This window comes from Trichosurus vulpecula, chromosome 2 (assembly GCF_011100635.1).
Source record: "Trichosurus vulpecula isolate mTriVul1 chromosome 2, mTriVul1.pri, whole genome shotgun sequence".
Lineage (NCBI taxonomy): Eukaryota > Metazoa > Chordata > Mammalia > Diprotodontia > Phalangeridae > Trichosurus > Trichosurus vulpecula.
Window position 1 is genome coordinate 148,827,727 of NC_050574.1, and position 25,577 is coordinate 148,853,303.

Here is a 25,577-nt window from a genome sequence, read left to right on the forward strand (position 1 = left end):
CAACTTAACTGAGATTTCCTTCCCTACCCTCAGGCGCCAAACATTGTAGTGTACTGACAAACTCAGCTTTCCTTCCTATGGTTATGAAGTTTATGTTTTTAACAATGGAACCTCCTGATAAATCAAAATCCAAAACTCTCATCACTCTGCAGGTGTGTACAGCTCCCTAATATCAAATTTACAGACTCTTCAAAAATTGGGGAAACTGAACTTACTGCACAATACTCGAATATGAGAAAAGGAAAACAATAAAAAAGTTGTCTTAAATACTTTGTGAACTTTGTGCTTTGAAGTTTTGAAAAGTAGTCAGAGTTAAACCTTTGGATCAATTCCATTATTATCATGACCTGTGTGTCTCACTAGTACAGTGCTGTAAATAGGAAACCAAATAGTAGCTCATGCCAGGGTGAAAGACAGACTGTTGTGTGAGATATTTGAGGCTGAGACAAATCAGTGCTGTCTTCCTCCTCACCACAATTATTCAGAGAGTATTATCAAATATTCCCTGAAGCAGATTCTTCCCCTTTGGGCCCAAGACCAGTAATGCTTTATACTTTCAGATTCAGAGGAAAGAAAATCTTTCAACTCTCTCCTCCTGTAGTCTCTGTTATAACAAGATCCTCAGTGCAAAGTTATACAGTTCTGAGAGCTTGAGGTTTTATCACATGACATTACAGCCAAGAGGGATCTCAGTCTTTGTTTCTCAAGGATCTAGCATATATTTTCCTTCTAGTATGTAATTTAATAAAATGTTTGTGAAACAGCCTTTTTCAGTCCTCATCCTTCTTGCCATTTCTACAGCATTTAATACTGTTGACCACCCTTTTCCCCCAGATATTCTCTCCTCTCTGGGTTTTCATGATACTCCTCTTTCATGTCTGCCTATTCCTTCTCAGTCTTCTTTGCTGGATCATTATCCATGGGCCATTCTCTGGCAGGTATATCACAAGTGGCTCTCCTGAACCCATCTGTCTTTCTATATTCTCTTTTTCAGTGATTTCTTCACCTTCCATGGGTTCAAGTGTCATCTCTTTGTAGATGACTTCTAGATTCATCTGTCCATTCCTAGACTCTCTACTGAGTTCAGGATTCATACCATCAACCTCTTATTGGACAGAAGAAAGTAAATGAAGAAAAGAAAGCAGATGAAATTTCAAGAGAGTTACTTTTAAAAGGGAGAAATAGGCTGGGAAATATAAATGTGTTTGAAAAACAGCATTTGATTTGTACATTGCAAGGAAGAAGCTGAGGGTAGCTTAAAAGTTTGTCTTGAATTGCCTTCCATTGCCTTAGTGAATTCTTAGGCATTCCAGGAAGGAATAGCCCCAGGAATGGGACTGTTACCCAACTCTGGGACATAGGGAGCACATGTCTAGAAAGAACTAAGAAGGTGAATTTTTTTTCTGAGAGCAAGTCACAATAGATCTTCACCACCAAAATCCAAAGGTTACTCCAAAGGATGGGGCCCTTTTGAAAACGACTTCAAAGTAGAGTAGCAATAGTAATGCAGATCATGAAAGTGTAAAGCTTTGGGAGCTTCCTCTGGATGTGCCTGGGGTGGCTGCACCTCCTGCCCTAAACTCCCATTAATTATGTTTAAATTTAGCTCATTTGAATCCTGAAAGCCATGCCACTACATTCCTCAGTAGTATTTATGTCTTGAGTTTAAAATCATCTTTCTGTATGATCTGAGAATCATATGATTTATATTATTATAAAAAATTGATATTTCTCTTTTTAGGTTCCTTTTATTGTGACATATCCTTAAATTGTCCAGGAGCCTTAGTTCTTTTCAACAGAATATCCTCATCAGTGACATGCAATTTCTCTCTCTCTCTCTCTCTCTCTCTCTGTCTCCCTCTCTCTCTCCCTCTTTTCCTCTCTCTCCTCTTTCTATATCTCCTTACTCCCCAATAGAGCACTATAGTTCTATTGATTTAAAAAAGAGTTGCCTGTGGTATCATCTATCCACACCTTCTGTAGTGTTATGTCATACTAGAACAAATCTCTAAAATTGTGGACAGTTGTTCAGGTGTGTCTCCATTTCATTTTATACCATACCAGAATAATTTCCTTTAGCATATTCATTACTTCTATTATGCTTTTCCAAATTATGCATAATGCCACTTATACTGCTTCACTGAATATTAAATGCTTAAAACAAGTGATTTTTATGCTTCAGATGATTATTTATGGGGAAATTCCATTTTTAGAAGATGATAATGGTAGATTAGAGGTGAATAACACTACTGACATTCACAGACAACATATAGCCCTAGCCACGGTGGAAATAAGTATTGCAGATAGTCCTTAAAGTATCAGAGGTACTGTGTGGAAATTGTTGGTGCTTACAGGCAATACTAGTTTTAGGGTCCTGTGAAATCAAACTTTGACTGGCTTTGATAAGATGAAGAGGAATAGAATTTTTTAGATGGAAAAGCATAGATTTCCTAAACCTCCACTTATAGTGTATGGGAGGGATAGGAACATTCTTTTTTCCATCCTGGTTTGGTCTAGATGCTAAAATAGTCCACTTGCTTCATGAAATCCTTAATCCTTAAATCCAACACAGTGTTCACCTTCTACAGAAGAGATAAATAGATGATGGAATTCCCTTTTTTCTCTCCATTCTTATGTGACATACTTTCTAATAACCTTTTGCTTCCTGCTACTGAAATTGTGGCTAGCATCATAAATGGTTTAATCTAAAAAAGTCACTCTGATATTCTAGCCTGAGACTGGACGAATGCATGACATTGTATGCCAGTGAATGGAGGCACAAAGGGAGAGGAATATATGAGAACTATATCAAAATTCTATATAAAAACTAACAACCCCAATCATCTAATTTCTTCTAATCACCAGGAATTATTAACTTAAAAATTGTGTGTGTGCATGTGAGGGGGAGGGGGAAAAGGGGAGAGGAGATGAGAACAACTGTCAGTTTAGTGCTTAAATCCAGTTTGGTCCAATTGGACAACACAGTAGTATTTACTGAGCCGTTTGTATTAATTTTAGAGAAATAATACAAATATAATAGGAAATTGGCTACTCGATCAAACTAGCAAAAAAGCTCCTGAATTGGGTATTACATGAATATTCAGACAATAGCAACCTGTTTGGAATTGCTATCAAGTATAATTCTGGAATTTATGTATTCTATCATTTCCTAGGCATAAAGCCAAAGGCTAGATGAGCAGAACATGAAACAGCCAAACCTGAGTTACGTTCCAAGCCTTGTTTAGTTTAATTTTACTTACAAAGCAGAATGTGAGCATGCTATTTCAATTCACCCCTTGAAATATCCAAAAAGAATAGTAAGGGAGTCCAAATTGCATTGTTCCTTTGAAATGCTCCAACCTAAGTAGCATCATTCTAAATGACTACCAAGTACTAAAGAACAAATAGAGATAATCTAAAGTAGATGAGGTAAGCTGAAGAAATAACAATTTTTCCATAAACTTGACTGCTGTGAAAGGGAAGGAAGTTTATAAGAATCATTAATGTAGCACAAAGGTGGACTTTTAGGTAACTAGATTTTTATGAAAGGGATGAACACTGAGTAAGGTGAATGTTTATAACAGGCCAATAATAAAGATATATACTCCCCACATAAGCTCAGGTGAAACACAACTAACCTTTCTGAGGGTAAAAAAAGTGAATGTGTCTCCCCATATGAGGAAATAGCATTTCTTCTCTTAGAAACATTTCTTTCTTTCTTTCTTTTTTAACCAATAATGGACATAAAACAGAAGTCAATAAACACTTGAATAGAAATGGCTGATACAAATATTGGAAAACTCATATATTTGTATTTTCTCTTTAGCATTTCCACAATTTTGAGATTTTAAATATGAATTTATAAAAGTGGTGCAAGATAGATAAATGGCAAGACATTATTCCAGAACATAAGGTTTTGCTACCATTGGATAAAACGAGAAAGCTATATGGCCAGAGAATGAACAAGGATCATGACATGCAATACACAGTAGTATTCAAAGTCTCATGTGGAAGATTAAAATAAATAAATATATATATATGTATGTATATATGTATATTCATATGTTTGGATCTGTGGTTCCAGTAAGACAGTGAACATTTAACCACTTTTATTCACAGATAATCCTTATGGTAACATCTTCAGATATTTTAGGCCCCTGTTAATTAATAGGCCTAAATGTCCTCATGTTATACATGAAGTTCCCTTTTTTTCTGTCACAAACACAAGATATAAGAGTTATTGAAACAATATGTATACTTGCCACAAGAGCTTTAAAATTTTACTTACGAAGTCCAAATGTCTTACTGACTGAAGAGTTTAATTTTAAAAATTCTGGTTGACATTGACTAAACCAGTTCCATTCACCAAACTGCACTAAATAAAGATGTTTATAATTTCTTGGTACTAAAAATACCTTGGTTTTTCTCATTGGGTTTGCTGATCGCATCATGAACTGTGAACCAATTTACCATTTAGGTTCTTTCAGAAACAAAGGTTAAACAAAAAAAAAATGACATGTATTATAAAACTAGAAGTATAATGCACAGTACTGATGTGCTCAAAGTACATGCATTTAAATTCCTTTGTATGGTAATTTATGGTGATCATGCCTTCAGACTGCACTATGAACATACTCACCCCTAACAAGAAGATCTGCCTCATCTGACACACTGTCGGCTGTGGTCTGTACCCTGCAGCCATATCTCCCAGCATGCATCAGAAGGATGTTCCTGATCATTAAATCTGCAGAGGATGCTTGCTGAAAGAGGGATGAAGTGCCAGTTTAAAATGTTGCAAACCTGCCTGGTTCAAGTTGGTTTTTAAGGGGGAGGGGAAGGGAACTTTGCTTATTTAGTCAAAGTACCCGTTTTAGGACTTTACAATTTATATAACAATTCAGAATTCAAACAGGTCCTACTCTAAGGAAAGCATGTTAATTATTTTTAAGCAGTTATTAATTGGGGATAAAAGACATAGACATGTTTATGCTGCATTTAAAGATTTAACAGCCAAAGAAAGCCCTCTTAGGAAATATATTTGATTGTACATTCAAATTTATCATAGTTTTCAAAGTTGCAGAAAAAGTTATCAATGAACAATAAAATGCAGCTTTCTGGCAGTGAATTGTTCCATTTTTGCTTTAAGAATGAACATAATTCCTAATGGGCAAAACAACTTCTAGGAAAGAAAGAAGACAGAAAAGAAATCCCCATGTTGGCCGGCTATGAACTCCTTGAACTGGCCCATTGGAAACAGTCTCAGGAAAGGCCTGAACTGCTGTTTTCTAGGCTCCTAACCACATTCCTTAGCAAAAGAGGAATTCTTTTCGTAGCAGTCAAGACTGGGGTGTTAAGATTAGCACTAATCTTTCTTAATCAGTGTTGTAAGTTACATCATGCACAGAAAACTCAAAACACTCTATTCTTGGTTGGAGGATGATTAGAACATAATCAGAACGACTACAGTTATGATGATAAATAGGCATCAAGGAGAATACCTTTTGGATTTATCTATCCATAGGATCTGTGATGATCTTATATTTTAGAATGGATGGTGCAAACAAACCATTTATTATTTAATTTTGTCTCTTGCTCTCTTAGAGAAGAAATGATTTCCTTTATTATGATGCATATGCGAAGATCAGCTATTTATAACAACTAGATGAACATTTGTTTCAGGTAATGATATTGCAAAACTTAAATATTCTTTAAAGCTTCTATGATACAAAGGACAAGGGAATGGAATGAGTCCGGGTAACTCTTGCATGGATTTCTGCTATTGGCAATGACTGCTTCAAAGATTACCCAGATTTCTGTTCAATAATATCTGAACACATGAACAAATGTTTAAGGTGTGTCATGATAAATTGAAAAAGGCCAAAATGAGCTATTTGGGATCCAAATTAAGCCACATGATGTTTATTTGGGTCAAGAAGAATCTGAAGGACAGCTTGCTGTTGTCTGTGGAATATAGTAGATGGGATTCTTGCAATGGCTAGAGCTTGCACTGGCTAGCTTCTATAATTTCATGATTCCATTGTAAAGGTGGCCTAGTGGAGAGTAGAGTCAGAAGTCCTGCCTCTGACACATACTTAGCAGGGTGAACATGAGCGAAGTACTTGACCTCTCAGTGCCCTTGGTAACTTTCTAAGACTAGGTAAATTGCAATGTAGTTAAAGATCTGCATTGGTAGAAGAGGTTTTCAAACTGAATTTCTCATGTAGATGAAATCAGAGGTTTGAAAAACACACACACATACATGCAATGATAAAAATATTACATTTTAAAACTTTGCTTGTTCTTGGAACACAGTTTACTGGACATTTTGCAATAATTTTAATTTTGGTTCTCCTTTTACTCTTACATAGTTTGACATCACCAAAATTCTGACAACGACACTAGCTTTTAGGAGTGCTTGCTTATTTTGTAGATAATGTGAATACATTATTTTCTGGGCAATCACCAGAAGCTGCTTGTGGGTCTCTATGTGTAGTACCTTCAGAAATGCATGGCTTCTTTGAGGTATCAGTTTCTGAACCATACCTAGACTCTTCCTAATCTAGAAATGCTTCATCGTGAGGCTGCATCAGTATTTCTTTCATTGGCTGGAAGTATGGTGGGACTTTGTTTTCTTAGTACCATATTCAGAAGAAGTTATTTCTCAAAGGCTGAATCCCTCATGTAATCATTGTTAAGATACTGCCTTAACTAGGAGTCTGTGAATGTTTAAACATATTTTGATAACTGTATTTCGGTATAATTGATTTCCTTTGTAATCTTATATGTTTTATTTTATTTATTAAAAAACCTCATTCTGAAAATGGGTTCTTACAGTTTTCCAAATGGCCAAAGTGGTGCATGACATAAAAAATGTTAAGGATTTCTGGTCTAGATATTTTAAGAAATGGATATATGGTAAGAATACATTAAAATGCCATAATAAATATTTCAAAGTGTATGCTTTTTTCCCACTATACATCCTCCATTCCTAATAGCCTTGGAAGAAACTGTTATACAAGACTATAACAAAGAGCATTTTTTGATCCTCATCCAGTTGCCCTCTTCTGTCTACTACTTCCATATCTTCAAAAGGCAGAGTACTTATAGACCTCACACAACTTTATATTTTAAGGCCACAGGTCCAGACCCACATACCTTTAAACTTTAGGAATTTGATTTTTGCTTTCATATTTACCTTCAAGGTAAATTTACCTTTCCACACCTCAAGGTCCTTTTTACATCTGTTGTGACTGTTATTACGAGTTTTGGGTGTATTAATGACAGAAACAAACAACAAACATGTATATACATAACTCCAAGTTAGTGGAAGGCGAAATGAGAAGATCACTAGAGTGAGAATCAGGAAATGTTTAGGCCCTGTCACTTACTAGTTGCTCGCGTGGTCCTAGGCAAGTTTTAGTTTCTCTACATGTAAAATGGAGGGGGGGGGTGCTATATGCCCTCTATATTTCATTCTACCTCTGGAATTCTATTATTCAAGGGTGACTGTGTCAAAAAGACATAATATGCGTCTACCTTGTTAGGTTTACTTCAATGTCACTAGAAGAGTTATTCAATGACATTAATTGACAATGAATTTGGTGTAAATATTCACAAAGCAGGAATGGACTGATCACAGGGCTGACAAAAAGCCAGAGGGCCCAGGCTGTCTACAACATTGAGAATGAGAAGTCACATGGGCATCTTTATTGACTGGGAAGATGTAAATCTTCCCTGATAAAGCAGATCCTTATTTATTTGTTATCAAAACACCCATAGTTCAGAAATGCTTGCTAATTTGTTTAATGTTTTCTCTCAGCTAACGTATGTATAATCTGAAGAACTACTTCACACTTGCTAAGGGGAGCTCCTGTTAATATTAATACAATGAAAGCTTTATGAGCAATATAAGAGCCAGGTGAAGACACCCTTAGGACGTAGAAGAGTGCCTGGATATGTCACAGAATCATAGGATCATATATGTATCTAGAGCTATAGGAATCTTCAGAGTCCATCAGTTCTAATCCCCTGCATTTTAAATATGAGGAAATTGAGGACTACGGAAGTTAAATGGCTTGTTCAAAGTCATAAGGCAACCTTGTATCTAAGGTGGGACTTGAAACTGGGTCCTCGAATGATCAAAACAGTGCTCTATCCATTGCACCAGGCTGTCTCATTCATTTGCTCTATTGCTCATTCATAGAACTGTAGAATTTTAGATCTAGAAAGGACCTTAGAAATCAACTTGTCTAGAGAAGCTAGGTGGCACAGTGGATGGAGTATTGGCCCTGGAATCAGGAGGGCTTAAATTCAAATCCAGCCTCAGATACTTACTAGTTATGTGACCCTGGGCAAATCACTTAACACCAATTGGAGGAGGAGGAGGAGGAGGAGGAGGAGGAGGAAGAAGAAGAAGAAGAAGAAGAGTCACCATTACATTTTGGAATCAATTCTGTTTTATGTAAATGGCCTTGCTACTCAACTGAAAAATACACACAGATAAATTATACGTAAAAATCATATATTAAAATCCACATCACAATGAGGCAATAATGTATACAGTTTGTAGGCCTGCTGAGGGCATGGAGATCAAGGGGCATCAGGAATAAAAATATAAAACATGATTAAAAAAAGAAAACTGATTTATAAGAAAATAATTTAATGGCATATAATTAATCATGTCTTCACAGCCTACAGCAAATCTCTAGTTATCTAATTATATGATGAATTTACAATGCTCTTCAAAGTCTGTCAACAAGCAGGATTTAAAAAGCAAATAAACCACGTATATCAGAAGGGAAATTTCCAGATTTGCTTTTTGGATGAACTTCCCTCCTGACCTCCCTCAGAAGTTGCACAAAACCCCACTCCTACAAATATCCACTCCTTTATACACACACACACACACACACACACACATACACACAGTCCAGTCCACAAAGTATAAGTTATAGGCACCATTATAGCATCCAAGAAAAAGAAACATTGTATATAACAAGGATGTTTAGGCTATTATATGTTCTTTCATAACAAATGACAAGATATTCAAAATCACTAGGAAAATTTTTAACTGGGAGAAATCAAATGTTTGAGTGTACACCCAACCCTAAATCTGAACAATAATACACTGGAAAAGCCTGACAGAAATTAGACTTAGATCAACATCTCATATCATATTCTACTATATATTTTAAATGAATACATGATCTTAATTAATATAAAATACCATACTGTTGGAAAATTGGAAGAGAAACCTTTTATAGCTAAGAGTAGGAAATGTTTTCTTTACCACACAAGGATTAGGGGCAATTACAAAAGATAACAATTACATTAAACAGAAAAGCTTCTGCACAAACAAAAATAATGCACATAGGACAGGAAAGGAAGCTGTCAAAGGGGAAAAAAGTCTTTGTATTAAATTTCTTAGAAAAGTGGCATCTAAAAATGTATAAGCAATTAACAAACAGATATCACTGAAAACCATACAAAGAGTTCTCAAAAGAAGAACTGCAAACTACAACTATATGAAGAATGTTCCAAATCGCTATTAATAAGAGAAATGCAAATCAAAACATCCCTGAGCTTTTTTTTTAACTTTATATGCTGCAAAATTGGCAAAGATGACAAGATATAGGAATAGTTATTGTTGTAATGGCTGTGTGAAGATAGGCACAAGCGTACTTTGTTGGTAGAGTTATGAACCAGAATAACTATTTTGGAACAATTTGGGATTATGCAAATTAAGTGACTATACCCTTTGACCCAGAGATTCCATTGCTAGGCTCCTACCCTAAGAAAGGTACAAAAAGAAAGTCTCCATATATTTACTCCAATATTTATTTATTCCAATATTTTCCAAATATTTATTTGGAATATTTATTCCAATACTTATTTATTTCAAAATTTTTATTCCAATAGCAAAATATTTATTCCAAAACTTTTTTGTGATAGCAAAGAATTGGAAACAAAGTTAATACTCATTGATTTGTGGAATAGTTGAACATGGTACATGAACAGAACGGAATATTATTGTGCTTCTCAGAAATGATGAATCTGATGAATACCATAAAGCATGGAAAGATCTGCATGAACTGATGCAGGATGAGATAAGGAGAGCCAAGAAAACAATACACACAATAACTACAAAAAAGTAAATGGAAAGAAACCTTCCCTCCACCAAAAAAGTGAATGTTACATAATTATAAAAAATAAGTATGGCTTGAAAGCAGTGACAAAAAGAGACACCCCAATGCCACATGCTTTTCAGAGGTGGGAGGTCCATGAGTGTGACACATAGTACATTTTTTCAGACTTTTGTGAGATATTGATTCATTCTGCTGATTTTTTCTCTCTTTTTCTTTTTATGTTTGGCCTTTAAAAAAATTATTTATCATATGAGGTGGCTTTTTTGGGAGTAGGGGAGCCATGACCTTTTCTTTATTAAAAAAACAAAATACATCAATAACATGTATGTGGAAACAAACTGGAAAAGATAATTCTAAATATTTCAAGGAACAAACCTATACTCATTGATGTTTTTTTTTTTTTGCATGGCACATCATATTGGCAGGCAATAGAAATCTTTCATTTTTATCCTCCTGTTCTTACATGATTTTTCATTTTCTGCCTTCTTTTTTCTTCTTCTCTTGATCTGATAAATTCTTCTAATTTCTTCAAATATCTTTTATTTTATCCTTCCTTGGTCTAAGATCACATACTATGCTACTCTTTTGTGGCACTGTAGTGAAAGGGGAATTTTTTACATGATGAGAAGGAAATTCCATTAGTCTTCAGAAAAAGATTCACAGAAGTCAGCAGAGAAAGGCAAATAAGGTCCTCTACCCTGTCCTTTATTTGACTCTTCTACTTAATAGTGTGCAATCCTCGCTAAAGAGGCTGCATCTCCATCACCGCCTATCACTGACATAAAACCAATGGCTGTATTTTTTAAAGTACTGAGCATGTATTGGGAGCCTAGAATATTCAAGGAGCTGGAATAGGCTCATTTTTAATGGATCCCTTTGTTTTGGTTTTATATATGCATCACATATATGGACAATTCTAAATAGGAGAGATTAAAAGGAAAATGATTTGATCTTGGAGACTAAACCTAAATTACCCTCTTAGTAGATTTACTGATCTTTCAAGAGGAGTAATGAGAAGAATTCATGAGGGAGCCCATTATAGTTAATCTCAGCCCACAGCTTGCAGTTACTGATGGAAAACCTGCATGATTTAGTGAACTTTTAATGAAATGGTTACTTCTAACAGATGCTTACTTTCTTCCATTTACACTTCATTTTCACTTTCCTTTTCTTAGCAGTCATGCCATCTCTTTTTGTGTCCATTGATAATCATTTTCCTTTCTACTTTTAGTTTGTGGTATCTTGTATCTTTGGCTTTCAGACCTATAGCATCAAAGGTGCTTCTGATAACTTGAAGTTTAGAAAAGGCTGTGTTGACTGTCTACAATGAGCTTCTCTTGTAGCACCAACAAGTCTGGAACACTTACATCTACTGGTCACACAATAGGATGCCTACAGGATCCCCTTTAGCTACAGCATCCTACTGGTTTTGGGACTTTAATTTTTGGCCTCTAATAGTACACTGAGATGTCCTCTTTTAGAAAGGAAAAGATAGGTAGAGAGAACCTCTGTGTCATTCTCCTTTCTCAATCCTACTTGTTCAATTAACTTTGCTCTTCCTCATATGATTCTTAATTCCTATTTCTTTTACAATTTCTAGCTCTCTTGTCTAGATTCTTTCCAAATTTATTAACAAATTAATCGACAAGATTCTATTATATCACTTTGTAGATATAAGTTTGTAAATCCAGGATGTTAAACTATTAATTTCTTCTAAGGTACTTGGATTATAATTAAGGTATATTGTCACTGGCTGGTAGTGATGCTTTGTTCATGTGTTTTGAAGCAAAATGTACATATCTTCATATGTAAATACATTTTGAGACTATCTCATTGAGGCTGAAAATGTAGGGTCCACTCATAGAACTGATTCTACTCTGACTGACATGGGAACTTTGACCTGCTCAGTTTCTGACCTGGCCAACGTTCCCTTCTTTAGGCAACATGGTGTCCCTCCCAATTCTGGTGGGCTCTTGGTATTATTGTTAAGCTTCATGCAGATAGCTAATTCACCAACCTCAACTCCTTGGCCGCAGAGATTGAAGGCAGGAGCTGCCATACCTGGCAAAAGATAGATTTTTAAAGCTGAGAACTAGACTGGAGTATGAAGTTTCCAGATTTTTCCTTAACAACAACAACAAAAATGTATAGAAATGCTAAATACGAGAATAAACAATACAGTTCATAGTCTTAGAAAATGTGAGGGTCTCAAGGGAATAAGAACCTCGACATAGTTGGTGTCTCTCCTGATAATTTGTAGCTATTATTAATCTCACTCCTTAATCTATACTTGATCTCCCTAATCTTTGGTTAGAAATTTCTTTTCATAAATCATTCTTCTTTTTAAGAGTCCAAAGTTTTAGAGCATTTTCTTTTCTACCTCATAAAAAACCCTTATATCATTTATTTTGCATCCAGAAATTTTAACATTCTTGGAGTAAAATTCATCTATCCATCCATCCATCCATTCATTCATTCATTCACTCCTTGACTGATTGATTGATTCAAGTATCAATTCTCAATTAATGAAAACAAGGTTTATTCGTTATTTGATTTGCCTTATTCTCAGCTCCTATTGCCTTAAATGCTTTGGAAAGTAAGAGATGTTACAACCATTTTGGGTATTTTTACAGCTCTGTATAATTTTGTTACTTTTCATTATTCCACTTACCTTCCATTCTTAATTGTCGTGTTAAGGAAGTGTAATGTGATGATAGTATTTTTTTCTCATTGGAAAGTGGTGATTCTTTCTCACAGACTTTCTCCTTTTCAAATAGTTGCTATTCCTTGAGATTTTAGTATAACACCACATTTAAGCCACTGAAATTTCTCCTAACAACCTTCACATTTCCAACTTGCTTCCTTATATGGGTTGCTTTTTTTTGGGGTTAAAAAATCTTTTACCATCAGCTACTTATCTGGAACAACAATTTAAACTGAAACTCAGTGGGATTGTTAAACAGTGAAAGTAATTTAACCACAATAATAAGGGTCACCAAGGGAGAAGTTTCCTGAATTTATGGAGAAGTTAAGAAACAATTAAAAAAAATTGAATCAATTTTGGAAAAGGTTATACAGAGGGAAAGTGCTGACTTTCCCAAATGGTCAAGTTTAAGAGCAATTTATGAAGGCTCTTTCTACCCCACATTTCAATGTGCTTCATAAGTGACATATGAAAACTCATGCATTTGCATTCTTTCATAATATTCACATGCCCATCAGTCACCCAGTCAGTCACTCAAGAAGCATCTTACTATAAGCCAGGAACTGTACTAAGCTCTGGGGATACAAAGAAAGGCAAAAAGAACCTCTGCTTTGAAGAATTTTGTATTCTAATATGAGAGACAATATGTATATAGAAGGTACTAGGTAGATATGAGCTATATACAGAATATATGGGAAGTAATGTCATAGAGGGAGGTACTAGCATCTGGGGGAACTGAAAAGGGCCTCATGCAGGAGAAAATTGTCTTGAAGGAAGCCAGTTAATAAGGAGAGGCGTTCAATATTCAATAATTTCAACCATTTAAAAGGAAAAAACACAATCAAAACTATTTCCTTTTTTTTTATCCTCCCAGAAACTTCATCTCCATGCCCTCTTTTAAATGGCTTTCTTTCTGAATAGACTGGGATGGAAGGGATTAGTTTCCCAATGAATGTATCTCTTAAGTATATTATAACAATACAGAGGTGTGTGATATTTCTAACATTAGGGCTTAGCTACTTGCCACATAGTTAGCTCCTAAGAATCACTGTCTCAAGTCCCTGAGCTCTTGTTTGAAGCCAAATGATGTAGCAAAAGTTTCACTGGATCATGCATTCTTAACATTTTTTGTGTGTGTCATGATCTCCTTCGGCAGTCTGGCAAAGCCTTTGTATCCCTTCTCAAAAGAATATTTTTAAACGCATAACATTAATTTAGGATTATAAAGGAAACTAATCATAAGGCAATGGAGTTACTGAACTTCTGGTGCCAAGATGGTGGAATGAGGAAGGAACCCTCTGAAGCCCTCCCAAATTCTCCTCCAAACAACTAGAACACTGCCTCAGAGTCTATCTAGGAGCAGGGAGGCAACTTACTAGCACAGGAGGAAAGGTCTATCTCATTGGGGTAGGAGGAGAGCCAGGTGTAAGAGCAGCAGCATCATCCAGCCTCAGAGCAGGGTCCCTGCAGCAGGGCTCCCAGCCTGGGGCAATCCACCAGCAAGTCCCTGCTTTTCTGTAAATCGGTAGCCCCTTAGGCAAAGGATATGTTTTTGTGGCTGAAGCAAGGCCACACCCTGTGACCCCACCCCCATCACAAATCTCCTGCAAAGCCTTACTCCATTACAAATCTAGTAGTGAAGCTCTGCCCTGGGGGTGGCCAACAGTGAGACCCTACCTCAGGCCCTACTAGGAGAGAGAGCCTTTTCCCTTAGCAACCCAGAAGAAGGGCCCCACCCGTGGGGCAGACCAGCAACAAAATTACTCCTCCAGGGCCAGAAACCAGAAGGACTGTTACCAAAGAACTCAGAAGCAAGGCCCCACCCCTGGAGCAGGCCAGCAGCTAAACCAGGGAGGACAAAAGGGAGACCCCACCCCTTAGTACAAGCCAGAAGGGAAGTCTACCCTCCAGAGAAAGCAAGCAGCTAATCCCTGAATGCTTTTAATATCATAATGCAATAAAAATTACAATGCAAATACAATGATGCAAAAATAATGAGCAATGGAAAGAGAGACAAAATTAATTAGAAATTAAACAATCTAAACCTACAAAACAAGTGGGTCAAAGAAAAAATCATAGAAACAATTGATAATTTCCTTAAAGAGAATGACAACAACGAAACAACATATTGAAATTTATGGGATGCAGCCAAAGTGGTACTTAGGGAAAATTTATATCTCTAGTTGCTTACATCAATAAAATAGAGAAAAAAGCAGATCAATGAATTGGACATGCCACTAAAAAACAACAAAAGAAAAAATTAAAGATCTCCAATCAAAGGAGAGATTAATCAAATTGGAAGTAAGAAAACCATTGAACTAATAAATAAAACTGTGAGCTGATTTCCTGAAAAAGCCAATAAAATAGATAAAACATTGGCTAATTTTATTACAAAAAGGAAAAAAAGAAAACCAAATTACTAGTATCAAAAATGAAAGAGGTAAATTCACCACCGCAATGAAGAGGAAATTAAGATAATTGTTAGGAGCTATTTTGCCTAATTGTATCTCAATAAATTTGACAATTTAAATGAAGTTGATAAATATTACAGAAATATAAATTATCCAGATTAAAAGGAGAGGAAATAAAATACTTAAATAACCCAATCTTCGAAAAAGAAATGAACAAGCCATCAATGAACTTTCTAAGGAAAAATCCCCAGGACCAGATGGATTCACAAGTGAATTCAACCAAACATTTAAAGAACAATTAATCCCAATACTATATAAACTATTTGGAAAAATGGGTGAAGGAGTCCTACTGAATTCCTTTCATGACAGAAATATGGCACTGATATCCAAACCAGGAAGAACCAATTTCCGTAAAGAATATTGATGCAAAAAAATGTAATACTAGTAAAAATTTAAAATTTAACTAGCAAAGAGAAAACAGCATTATTTCACAAGGGTCATACACTATAACCAGGTGGGATTTATACCAGGAATGCAGGGCTGCTTCAATATTAGGAAATCTATCAGAATAATTGACCATATCAATAACAGAGCCAACAGAAATCATATGATTATCTCAATAGATACAGAAAAAAATTTGACAAAATACAGCACCCATTCCTATTAAAAACACTAGAGAGCACAGGAATGAATGGAGCTTACCTTAAAATGATAAGTAATGTTTATCTAAAACCATCAGCAAGCATTATCTGTAATGGAGATAAGCTAGATGCCTTCCCAATACAATCAAGAGTAAAGTAAGGATGCCCATTATAATCTCTTATTATTTGATACTAGAAATGTTAGCTATAGCAATAAGAGAAGAAAAACAAATTCTTTCTCCAATTGATAAATGGTAAAAGGATATGAACAGACAGTTTTCAAATGAAGAAATTAAAGCTATCTACAATCCTATGAAAAAATGCTCTAAATTATCTTTGATTATAGAAATGCAAATCAAAACAACTCTGAGATACCATATCACTATCAGATTGGCTAATATGACAAAAGAGGAAAAAGATAAATGTTGGAGAAGATGTGGGAAAATTGGAACATGAACTGATATAGTGAACACATCCAGGAGAACACTGTATACAATAACAGCAATATTCTTCAATGAAGAAGTATGAATGACTTAGCTATTCTCAGCAATACAATGATCCAAGACAATCCCAAAGGACTAAGGATGAAGCATACTATCTACCTCCAGAGAAAGAACTGATATTGACCAAATACAGACTGCAGCATGCTATTTTTCACTTTCTTTCATTTTTTCTTTTATTCATGAATTCTTGTACATAATAATTAATATGGAAATATTTTATATAATTGCATATGTATAACTTATTTCTCATTACTTACTTTCTCAGGGAGGGAGGAGAAGAGGAAGGGAGGTATAGACTTTGGAACTCAAAACTTTAAATAAAAATATTTGAAGAATTGGAAAAAAAAAAGAAATGCAGCTATCAAAAAAATTGAAGACCCCACAGCAAACAAAAGTTCCTTCACTTTCTATAATGAATTTCTGATCCTCCCCCTTCCAATATTTTAAAGCACACAGAAAGACTATGTTGAAAATAAAAATCTGGGGGGCAGAGCCAAGATGACAGCTTGAAAATAGGGACTTGCTTAAGCTCTCCCCAAATCCCTCCAAACACTTGTTAAAAATGACTCTAAACAAATTCTAGAGCTACAGAAACAATGAAACAACAGAGAGAAAGAAGTCTTCAGCCCAAGATGGCCTAGATGGTCACTGGAAAGGGTCTATCACAGCATGCTGGGACCAGAGCTCAGCCCAACATGGGTTGTTTCAGGACAGACCCGGACAAATAGACTGGCTGGAGCAGGCCTCAGGGCCCTGAATCACTGAGCTGTGGCAGTTACCAGACTTCTCAACCCACAAACACCAAAGACAGCAGAGCAGGTCAGTGGGAAACCTGCTGGATCTGGGTGAGAGAAGTGCCCGATCAGCCATAGCCCAAGGTGTAGCAGAGGTGGTGGAGGTGGTGTGGTGGCAGCAGCAGGAAGCTCCAGTGCTTCTTCCAGAGCTCCAGCAGCAGCTGCTTCCAGCCCCAGGCCCACATAGTGGGAGGAATCAAGGGGCTGATCAGAGTGGGAGTGCAGGGAGTGCTTTGCTGGCACAGAGGCAGGGTTCTCTTGCTTTGCCCTGCTTGGATCTGTGTCACAGCCCTGGTTGGCAGTTCTTGGGGGAGGAGGAGTGCTGGTGTGGCAGAGCTTGTGTTGACTGTGGAGTAGAAGTAGCTCTGAAAACAGCAGTGCAAATCACCTGAAGCTTGGGACAAAGCACTCTTCACTCTGAAAGCACTCATATCCTGACAAAAAGCTCAAAAGTTAAGTAGTTGGCTGGGAAGATGAGCAAGCAGCATAAAGGGACTCAGATTATAGAAACTTTTTTGGTGACAAAGAAGATCAAAACATACAGCCAGAAGAAGTCAACAAAGTCAAAGAGCCTACATCAAAAGCCTCCAAGAAAAATATGAATTGGTCTCAGGCCATTGAAGAGCTCAGAAAGGATTTGGAAAATCAAGTAAGGGAGGTAGAGAAAAAATTGGGAAAAGAAATGAGAGTGATGTAAGAAAATCATGAAAAATAAGTCAATAGCTTGCTAAAGGAGACCCAAAAAATACTGAGGAGAAAAAATCTTAAAAAATAGACTAAACAAAATGGCAAAAGAGCTCCAAAAAGCCAATCAGGAAAAGAATGCCTTAAAAGGCAGAATTAGCCAAATGGAAAAGGAGGCCCAAAAGACCACTAAAGAAAATACTACCTTAAAAATTAGAATGGAGCAAGTGGAAGCTAGTGACTTTAATGAGAAATCAAGAAATGATAAAACAGAACCAAAAGAATGAAAAAATGGAAGACAATGTGAAATATCTCATTGGAAAAATCACTAACCTGGAGAATAGATCTAGGAGAGATAATTTAAAAATTATTGGACTACCTGAAAGCCATGATCAAAAAAAGAGCCTAGACATCATCTTTCAAGAAATTATTGAGGAAAACTGCCCTGATATTCTAGAACCAGATGGTAAAATAGAAATTGAAAAAATCTACCAATCACCTCTTTAAAAAGATCCTCAAAAGAAAACTCTTAGGAATATTATAGCCAAATTCCAGAGTTCCCAGGTCAAGGAGAAAATATTGCATGTAGCCAGAAAGAAACAATTCGAGTGTTATGGAAACACAATCAGGATAACATAAGATCTAGCAGCTTCTACATTAAGGTATAGAAGGGCTTGGAATATGATATTCCAGAGGTCAAAGGACCTAGGATTAAAACCAAGAATTGCCCACCCAGAAAAATTGAGTATAATACTTCAGGGCAAAATATGAATTTTCAATAAGGTAGATGACTTTCAAATATAAGAATCAAGATAAGCATGAAAAGTTAAACAGGAAAGAGAAAGCATATGGAACTTAGTAAAGTTGAACCATTATGTTTACATTCCTACATGGAAAGATGATATTTGTAATTCATGAAACCCTTCTTGGTATTAGGGTAGTGGAAGGGAATATACATACATACATACATACATACATACATATATATACACACACACACACCACACACACACACACACACACACACACACACACACACATATATACACATACATATATATATAGACAGAGGGCACAGGGTGAGTTGAATATGAAGGTATGATATCTAAAAAAATAAAATTAAGGGGTGAGGGGAATATATTGGGAGAAGGAGAAAGGGTGAGATAGAATGGGGTAAATTATCTCACATAAAAGTGGCAAGAAAAAGCAATTATAATGGAAGGGAAGAGGGGGTAGGTAAAAGGGAATGAGTGAATCTTGGTCTTGTCGGATTTGACTTAAGGAGGGAATAGTATACAAACTCAATTTGGTATCTTACCCTACAGGAAAGTAGGGAGGAAGGGGATTGAAGGGAGGGCAGATTGGGGGAGGAGGTAGTCAAAAGCAAACACTTTTGAAAAGGGACAGAGTCAAGGAAGAAAATTGAATAAAGGGGGACAGGATGGAGGGAAATATAGTTAGTCTTTCATAACATGACTATTACGGAAATGTTTTGAATAGTAATATATATGTGGCCAATATTGAATTGCTTGCCTTCTCAAGGAGAGTAGGTGGGGAGGGAAGAAGGGAGAGAATTTGGAACTCAAAGTTCTAAAAACAAATGTTCAAAAAGAAAAGTTGTTTTTGTATGCAACTGGAAAATAAGATATACAGGCAATGGGGTATAGAAATCTATCTTGACCTACAAGAAAGTAAGGGGAAAGGGGATAAGGGGGAGAGTGGGGTGATAGAAGGGATGGCAGATTGGGGAAAAGGGCAATCAGAATATATACCATCTTAGGGTGGGGGAGGGTAGAAATGGGGAGTAAATTTGTAGCTCAAAATCTTATGGAAATCAATGTTGAAAATTAAAAATATTAAATAATATAATTTCATCTTCAAAAAAAAAGAAAATAAAAATCTGCTTCAAAACATTCTTGAAATTAAAAAGAAAAGTTAACCATTTGTTATTTTTAGCAAAAATGTCTAAGCTCTCTATATGTGTCTCAAGTTCTAGAGGTGCCTATTAAATTGTGACCTAGGGATGAGTATAAACTTAAATGTGTTAATATTGGCCTTTGGGTTGCCAAAGCAGAGATAACCTAGACACCAGAGAGCCTGCATGTGTTGACCTTAATCAGTACCATACTACCTCTATTCTCTCTTGTCATTTTTCTGGTGTCCAGATATAGTTTAGGCAGAAGGTTGGGAAACTTGGGGCTCAGCAACCTCTTAATGTTTCTGTCAGTCTTAAGGTTCTACGGATTTCCTAGCTATTACATCTATATCTAAGCCCATTTGCATCGGCTTACTCCCTTCAGACTTATGAAGGAAGCTCTGAGCTGAATCTCTTATTATTTTTACTTTTGAATGGATATTCCTTTTTTTTGTATAAGAATGACACTGGTTAGCTTCAACAGTGGCTTTTTGAGCTTTTTGCTGCCTCCAACTTTGGAGAAGACTAGGTCTTCTCGTGTCTCTTCACTTCAATTGGAAGAAAAACCATTTTTATCTTCAATAAAAGTTAGTAAATACAAAAACTAATGATGGCCCACAATATGTGAAGACTAGTAAAGAAACATTTTATTCACGCAATTATTTTCTACTATCATAAATACTTCTCCCACAAGAACTATTTGTAGGAAAATTAACGAAATCATCATTCTTTCCAACTTACCTAATATAATATATTATGATAGGAGGTGAATGACTTTTTAAGTTTATCTATTTTTTAATTTGCCTTCAAATTTTTTAGTATTCTTTATGGTTTTGGGGACTCTGTTATTAGATTTTATCCCATCATCTTCTGACTATTTGCTTCTTAAGGTTTATAGGACGTGTGTGTGTGTGTGTGTGTGTGTGTGTGTGTGTGTGTGTGAATAAGGTCAAGGAATGATGTTACCTAGGTTATAATTCAACATTTCCATGATGCTTTCCTTGACTACTCCCAATCCACAGTGATGATTCCCTGTTTTTTTTTGTTTCTTCAGTATCATCTTTGTTGTATTCTTTGGAATATAGCAAGCAAAGATAAACTTAACAATCACTATCTTTTACTGTTCTGACAGGTTTTGGGAAAGAGAGAAAGGGAAGAAACACCAATAATGGGTGATATTTTTAAAAGTTGTTTTCAAAATACTCTACAAACACATTCTCACCTGATCCTCTGAACAATCCTGTAAGGAGAATGGGACAAGTAGCATCATCCCAGTATTAGAGATGAGGGAATGAGGCTTAGAGAAGTTATGAGATTTGCCTGAGGTCTTGCAAGTATTAAGCAGAGGAGTCAAGACTTGAACGTACATCCTTGGAATGTAAATTAAGTTTTCTTTCCATCATACCACAGAAAGAGCATGAATAGAAACAAAATGACTATTAACTAACTGAAATTTTGGACTAATTATCATTCTTATCTAATTTCACAAAGACAAATGGTACAAAACATGCCATAAATTCATTTATTGAGGAAGGAGGGTAGAGTGGAGTGGGTATGGTGGAGTAGATGAGGAGAAGAAAGAGTTAGATGAGAGCAGGCTAGAAAAGGAGGTAACTGGTGGCTTTGCTACTGGGGAATGGGCAGAGTGGAAACTGGAGTCATTTAGTAGTTTCCTATTTTAATTAATTATCCTTGCTAACTAGATACTAAAGTCAGTTGTTTTTCTATCCTCTTGAAGGAATACAAATTCTATCACTGTCCTCTAATTTGCTGTACTAGTGGGCAAAGCCTAGATCATCCTGCCCTAACTTGTGTCAACCCTCTTTTCACCTTCCACATTCTGGACAATATAGGTTTTTTAGTAATACTAAGTTTATTCAGGGTAAGGACTAATCTTTCTTTTGTCTCCTTTGGAAGTGCTGCACACAGTGCATGTCTGAGAAAAGACAGTAATGGGAAGAGAATCATCACTAGAAGATGACTGAAGCTATTGTTCTCATAAATATAAGGATCTTGCTTGAATGAACCAGGGAGAAGCGTAGTGGATTTTTGCAACTTCTGTAACATTACTCAAGATTTATTTAATTTTCAGGAGGCACTTGACTGAAGCTAATGGAAAAGGAGCATCCTAAACATAAAGGGAAGATGGCTGCAAATCATTTCTACAAATTATGCTCCATTTTCATTGTCTAGCACAAAACTGCATATCAAATTATGAAATATAGTTATTGAATATGATTAATATTAGTGGTGAACTCATATATTTAAAGTATTTGGTCACAATCAGTGAACATTTCTTCTTCTCCCCAGAGAATATATTGTATATAATATGTGCTGAGATGGTAGGAAAAGAGAAGCAGAGATAGTGATTTCCTGCTTCTGTTGCTAAAGAGTTGTTAAAACCCTCATCTAAATAAAGCTGGATTCATGATTATGAGTTATTGTAGTCTCTTTAGTGGTAAGTGCATATTAAATCTGCATAAACTAAAAAACTGGGCATGTTTTCAGAAATGGAACGAATCATTATTATAATTGCAGAGAAGAGAAACAAGCACCAAATCCCCATTAAATATATTTATTACATTAGATATAAAATGCATCCAATAACACTTTGAAGACATAAAATGCTAGGTAGGCATAGGAGAATTCCAGTGCTTAATATGAACTGATAAGTATTTGGAATTTAGTTTCTAAAAGCATACTTCATCAAGAGTTCTTGGGGGTACTAAGAAAAAAAGGAATTATGCAGTCTCTGAGATGTCATTAGGCAAAGTCTTCTTATTGCCCCTGATCCCTACCTTTAACTCTAAGGTCAGGCATGCCAGAGGGGCATGATATTTTGCTCTTAAAATGATACAATTTGGGGCAGCTAGGTAGTGCAGTGAGTAGAGCACTGGCCCTGGAGTCAGGAGGACCTGGGTTCAAATTCAGCCTCAGACACTTGACACACTTACTAACTGTGTGACCTGGGGCAAGTCACTTAACTCCAATTGCTCTGCCTTCCCCCCTCAAAAAAAAACTTTAAAAAATTATACAATTTGAGTTAAGACATTTAAAAGAACCAAAGTTCAATTTTGTTAAAATGAAGATATCATTATGATCTGAACATTCACTCATAGTAGATATAGTAGATATTTATTTGAGAAATACTGAAATGATAAAAAATATCAGAGATATTAAAAAGTTGTCCTCTGGGCTAGATTACCTGATTGCCTATAACCTTTTTACATGTCAGCCATAGTGATAAATTGCAGGGTTTCTTTAATACACTTCATTCTAGTATGCCTAGTTGGTTTCTTGTGTCAATGGGGTGGCATTTTGGCCTGGGATTAGTCAAATATACATTAGGGAACTTCAGAGAGAACTCTAGGGTATTAGACAGAAAATCAAAATATTTTTACATATGTTAAAGTAGTAACCATAGAACAAAGAAATGCAACTGGTGTCAGTAGATGCCTTATTTGTATGCCCTTCTTCATTTGAAGAAAGAGACTGCTTTTCCTCTTTGCTGAGGAGAATAAAAGGGTCATTCATCTCTTCTTTTATATAAAACTAGAATCTAAATGACTAGAATTAGAAATTGAGGGAAGGGACACAGGGGAAGCAACTAAAAGGGAGAAAAGAGAGAGGAAAGTGGAGAAAATGGGAGATCAGAGAGGGATGTTGACTATATCACAGTAGTGAGCAATGAAAACAGAGGAGAAGGGATCCAGAAGTAAAGAGAGGGACAACAGAAGAACTTCGTGGTATGGTGGCTTCAAAATGTCACAAACACCTCAATAATCCTTGAAGGCACAGACATTGAATGTATTTATCATATGTTCCTGTGTGTATATGTTTTGAAAGAGTGTAATGTTAAGCAGGGTGGAACTTTGGTTTTTTTTTTTTTTGTTTGTTTTTTGTTTGTTTTTTTTTTACTGTTTTCTCTTTTAGAATGCTAAAGTAATCAAGGGCCTTTGATTAAGTCTTGCTAGGTGCTAAGCCGCAGGACTACACCCTTTGGCTGATTAGGTGTGAAACCTTCAGGCCCTAAGAAGGGTATATAAACTCAGAGGTTAGCATTCTGTTTGGGGCTCTCACTCACTGGAAGAGTGTTGGTGTGGAGACTCTAGGCAGCCATTGTTAAGAGCCCCCTGGGTTTGGAAAAACCCAGATGCTGGTGCTTCTCTGGTAACTATATATTGCTATGGATAGACTGGTTTGTGTTATTTGCTCTGTTTATATAATGTATGTTTGTAATCTCTGTTTCTATTTGCTCTGAAGTTCAGGGTGCTGGCTTTTTCCCTCTCAACTAAGTGAAAGATATATGTATGTTTGATTAACCTGAGATTGTTAAGCACTTAAAGTTGCTTTCCTTAGAAAAGCAGATCAAAGAACCTGTGCTGGCAGCCCCTCTGTGTGCTGGTGTTATTGGCCTTACACAGCCACAACAGCTACTAGCAACACTGTTGTTACAATGAACCATGCCACCTAAATTCCAATGGCACTTGAAGGTTTAGACACTGTCAGTCAATAAATGTTTACTAAGCACTTACTATGTGCCAGGAATTATGATAAAGGCTACAAAAAGAAAGGAAAAATGCTGTCCTTGTCCACAAGGACAAAGTACATTCTAACATGTAATATACCTGAGTACATGTTAAGATACATACATACATACATATATACACATATAATCTCAGAGAGAAGGTGCTGGGATATAGGACAGGAGGATACTGGGAAAGATCTCTTGAAGAAGGTAGGATTTGAGATGAGTCTTGAAGGAAGACAATACCAATTCTATGGTACAGAGTATGGAGAAGGAGAGCCCTGTGCTAGAAATATCAAGAAAGCCAATGGAGCCGGATTCTAGATATATGGAAGGAAGTAGAGTATAAGAAGACTAGAAAGATAGGAAGATGCCAGATTATCAGTAGTTTTATATGCCAGGCAGATGATTCTATATTGGATCCTGGGGGTAATAGGAAGCCAATGGAGTTTGCTGAATAGAGAAGTGATATGATCAGACTTCTTTTTTTTAAAATCACTTTGCCAGCTGAGTGGAGGGCAGATTGAAGTGAGGAGGGACCTTGGGCAGGAATAACAATTGGAAAATTATTGTAATAGTCCAGGTGAAAGGGAAAAGGGGCCTGTAGAAGGGTGATGACTGTGTGAGTGTACAGAAGGGGATATATGCAAGACAAGATCTGGCAACAGATTTGATATGTTGGGTGAACAAGAAAGTAAGGAGTTAATGATGACACCTAGATTGTGAGCCCTGGTGACTTACTGGGAGGATGGTAGTAACTTTGATGTTAACAGAAAAGTTGAGAAGAAAAGAGCATTTGTGCAATGGAATTCTTTAATAGGCATCTGCTTTGAGGTAAAGCTAAATTCAGATTATGATATGTTAAATTTTAAATAATGGGTAGGACATCCAGTTAGAGATGCTGAAGTAGGCTTTTTGACATTGTAGAATGGAGTTTGAGAGAGAAGATGAAGCTAAAGTTCATAAGGCTTATTATTGTTCAGGTGTTTTAGTGGTGTTTGACTCTTCATGACCCCATTTTGGGGTTTTCTTGGCAAAAGATGCTGAAGTAGTTTGCCATTTCCTTCTCCACCTCATTTTACAGATGAGGAACTGAAACAAACGAGGTGAAGCGACTTACTCAGGGTCATAGAGCTAGTAAGTGTCTGAGGCCTGATTTGAAGATGAATCTTTCTGACTCTAGACTGGATACTTTAGCCACTGTGCCACCTAGCTGCCCTCAGAACATTAAAGAAGCTGTTTCTTTTTTAAA

At 36.2% G+C, this 25,577-nt stretch overlaps 1 protein-coding gene across 1 annotated transcript in view; it reads right to left on the reverse strand.

Moving 5' to 3' along the window:
• CNTN5 (contactin 5) overlaps nt 1-25,577 on the reverse strand; it is a 578,245-nt gene that overhangs the window by 122,693 nt on the left and 429,975 nt on the right. The window contains exon 12 of the mRNA XM_036743961.1: nt 4,640-4,760. Coding sequence (XP_036599856.1) covers nt 4,640-4,760 — 121 coding nt within the window. The remainder of the gene's footprint in view (nt 1-4,639; nt 4,761-25,577) is intronic.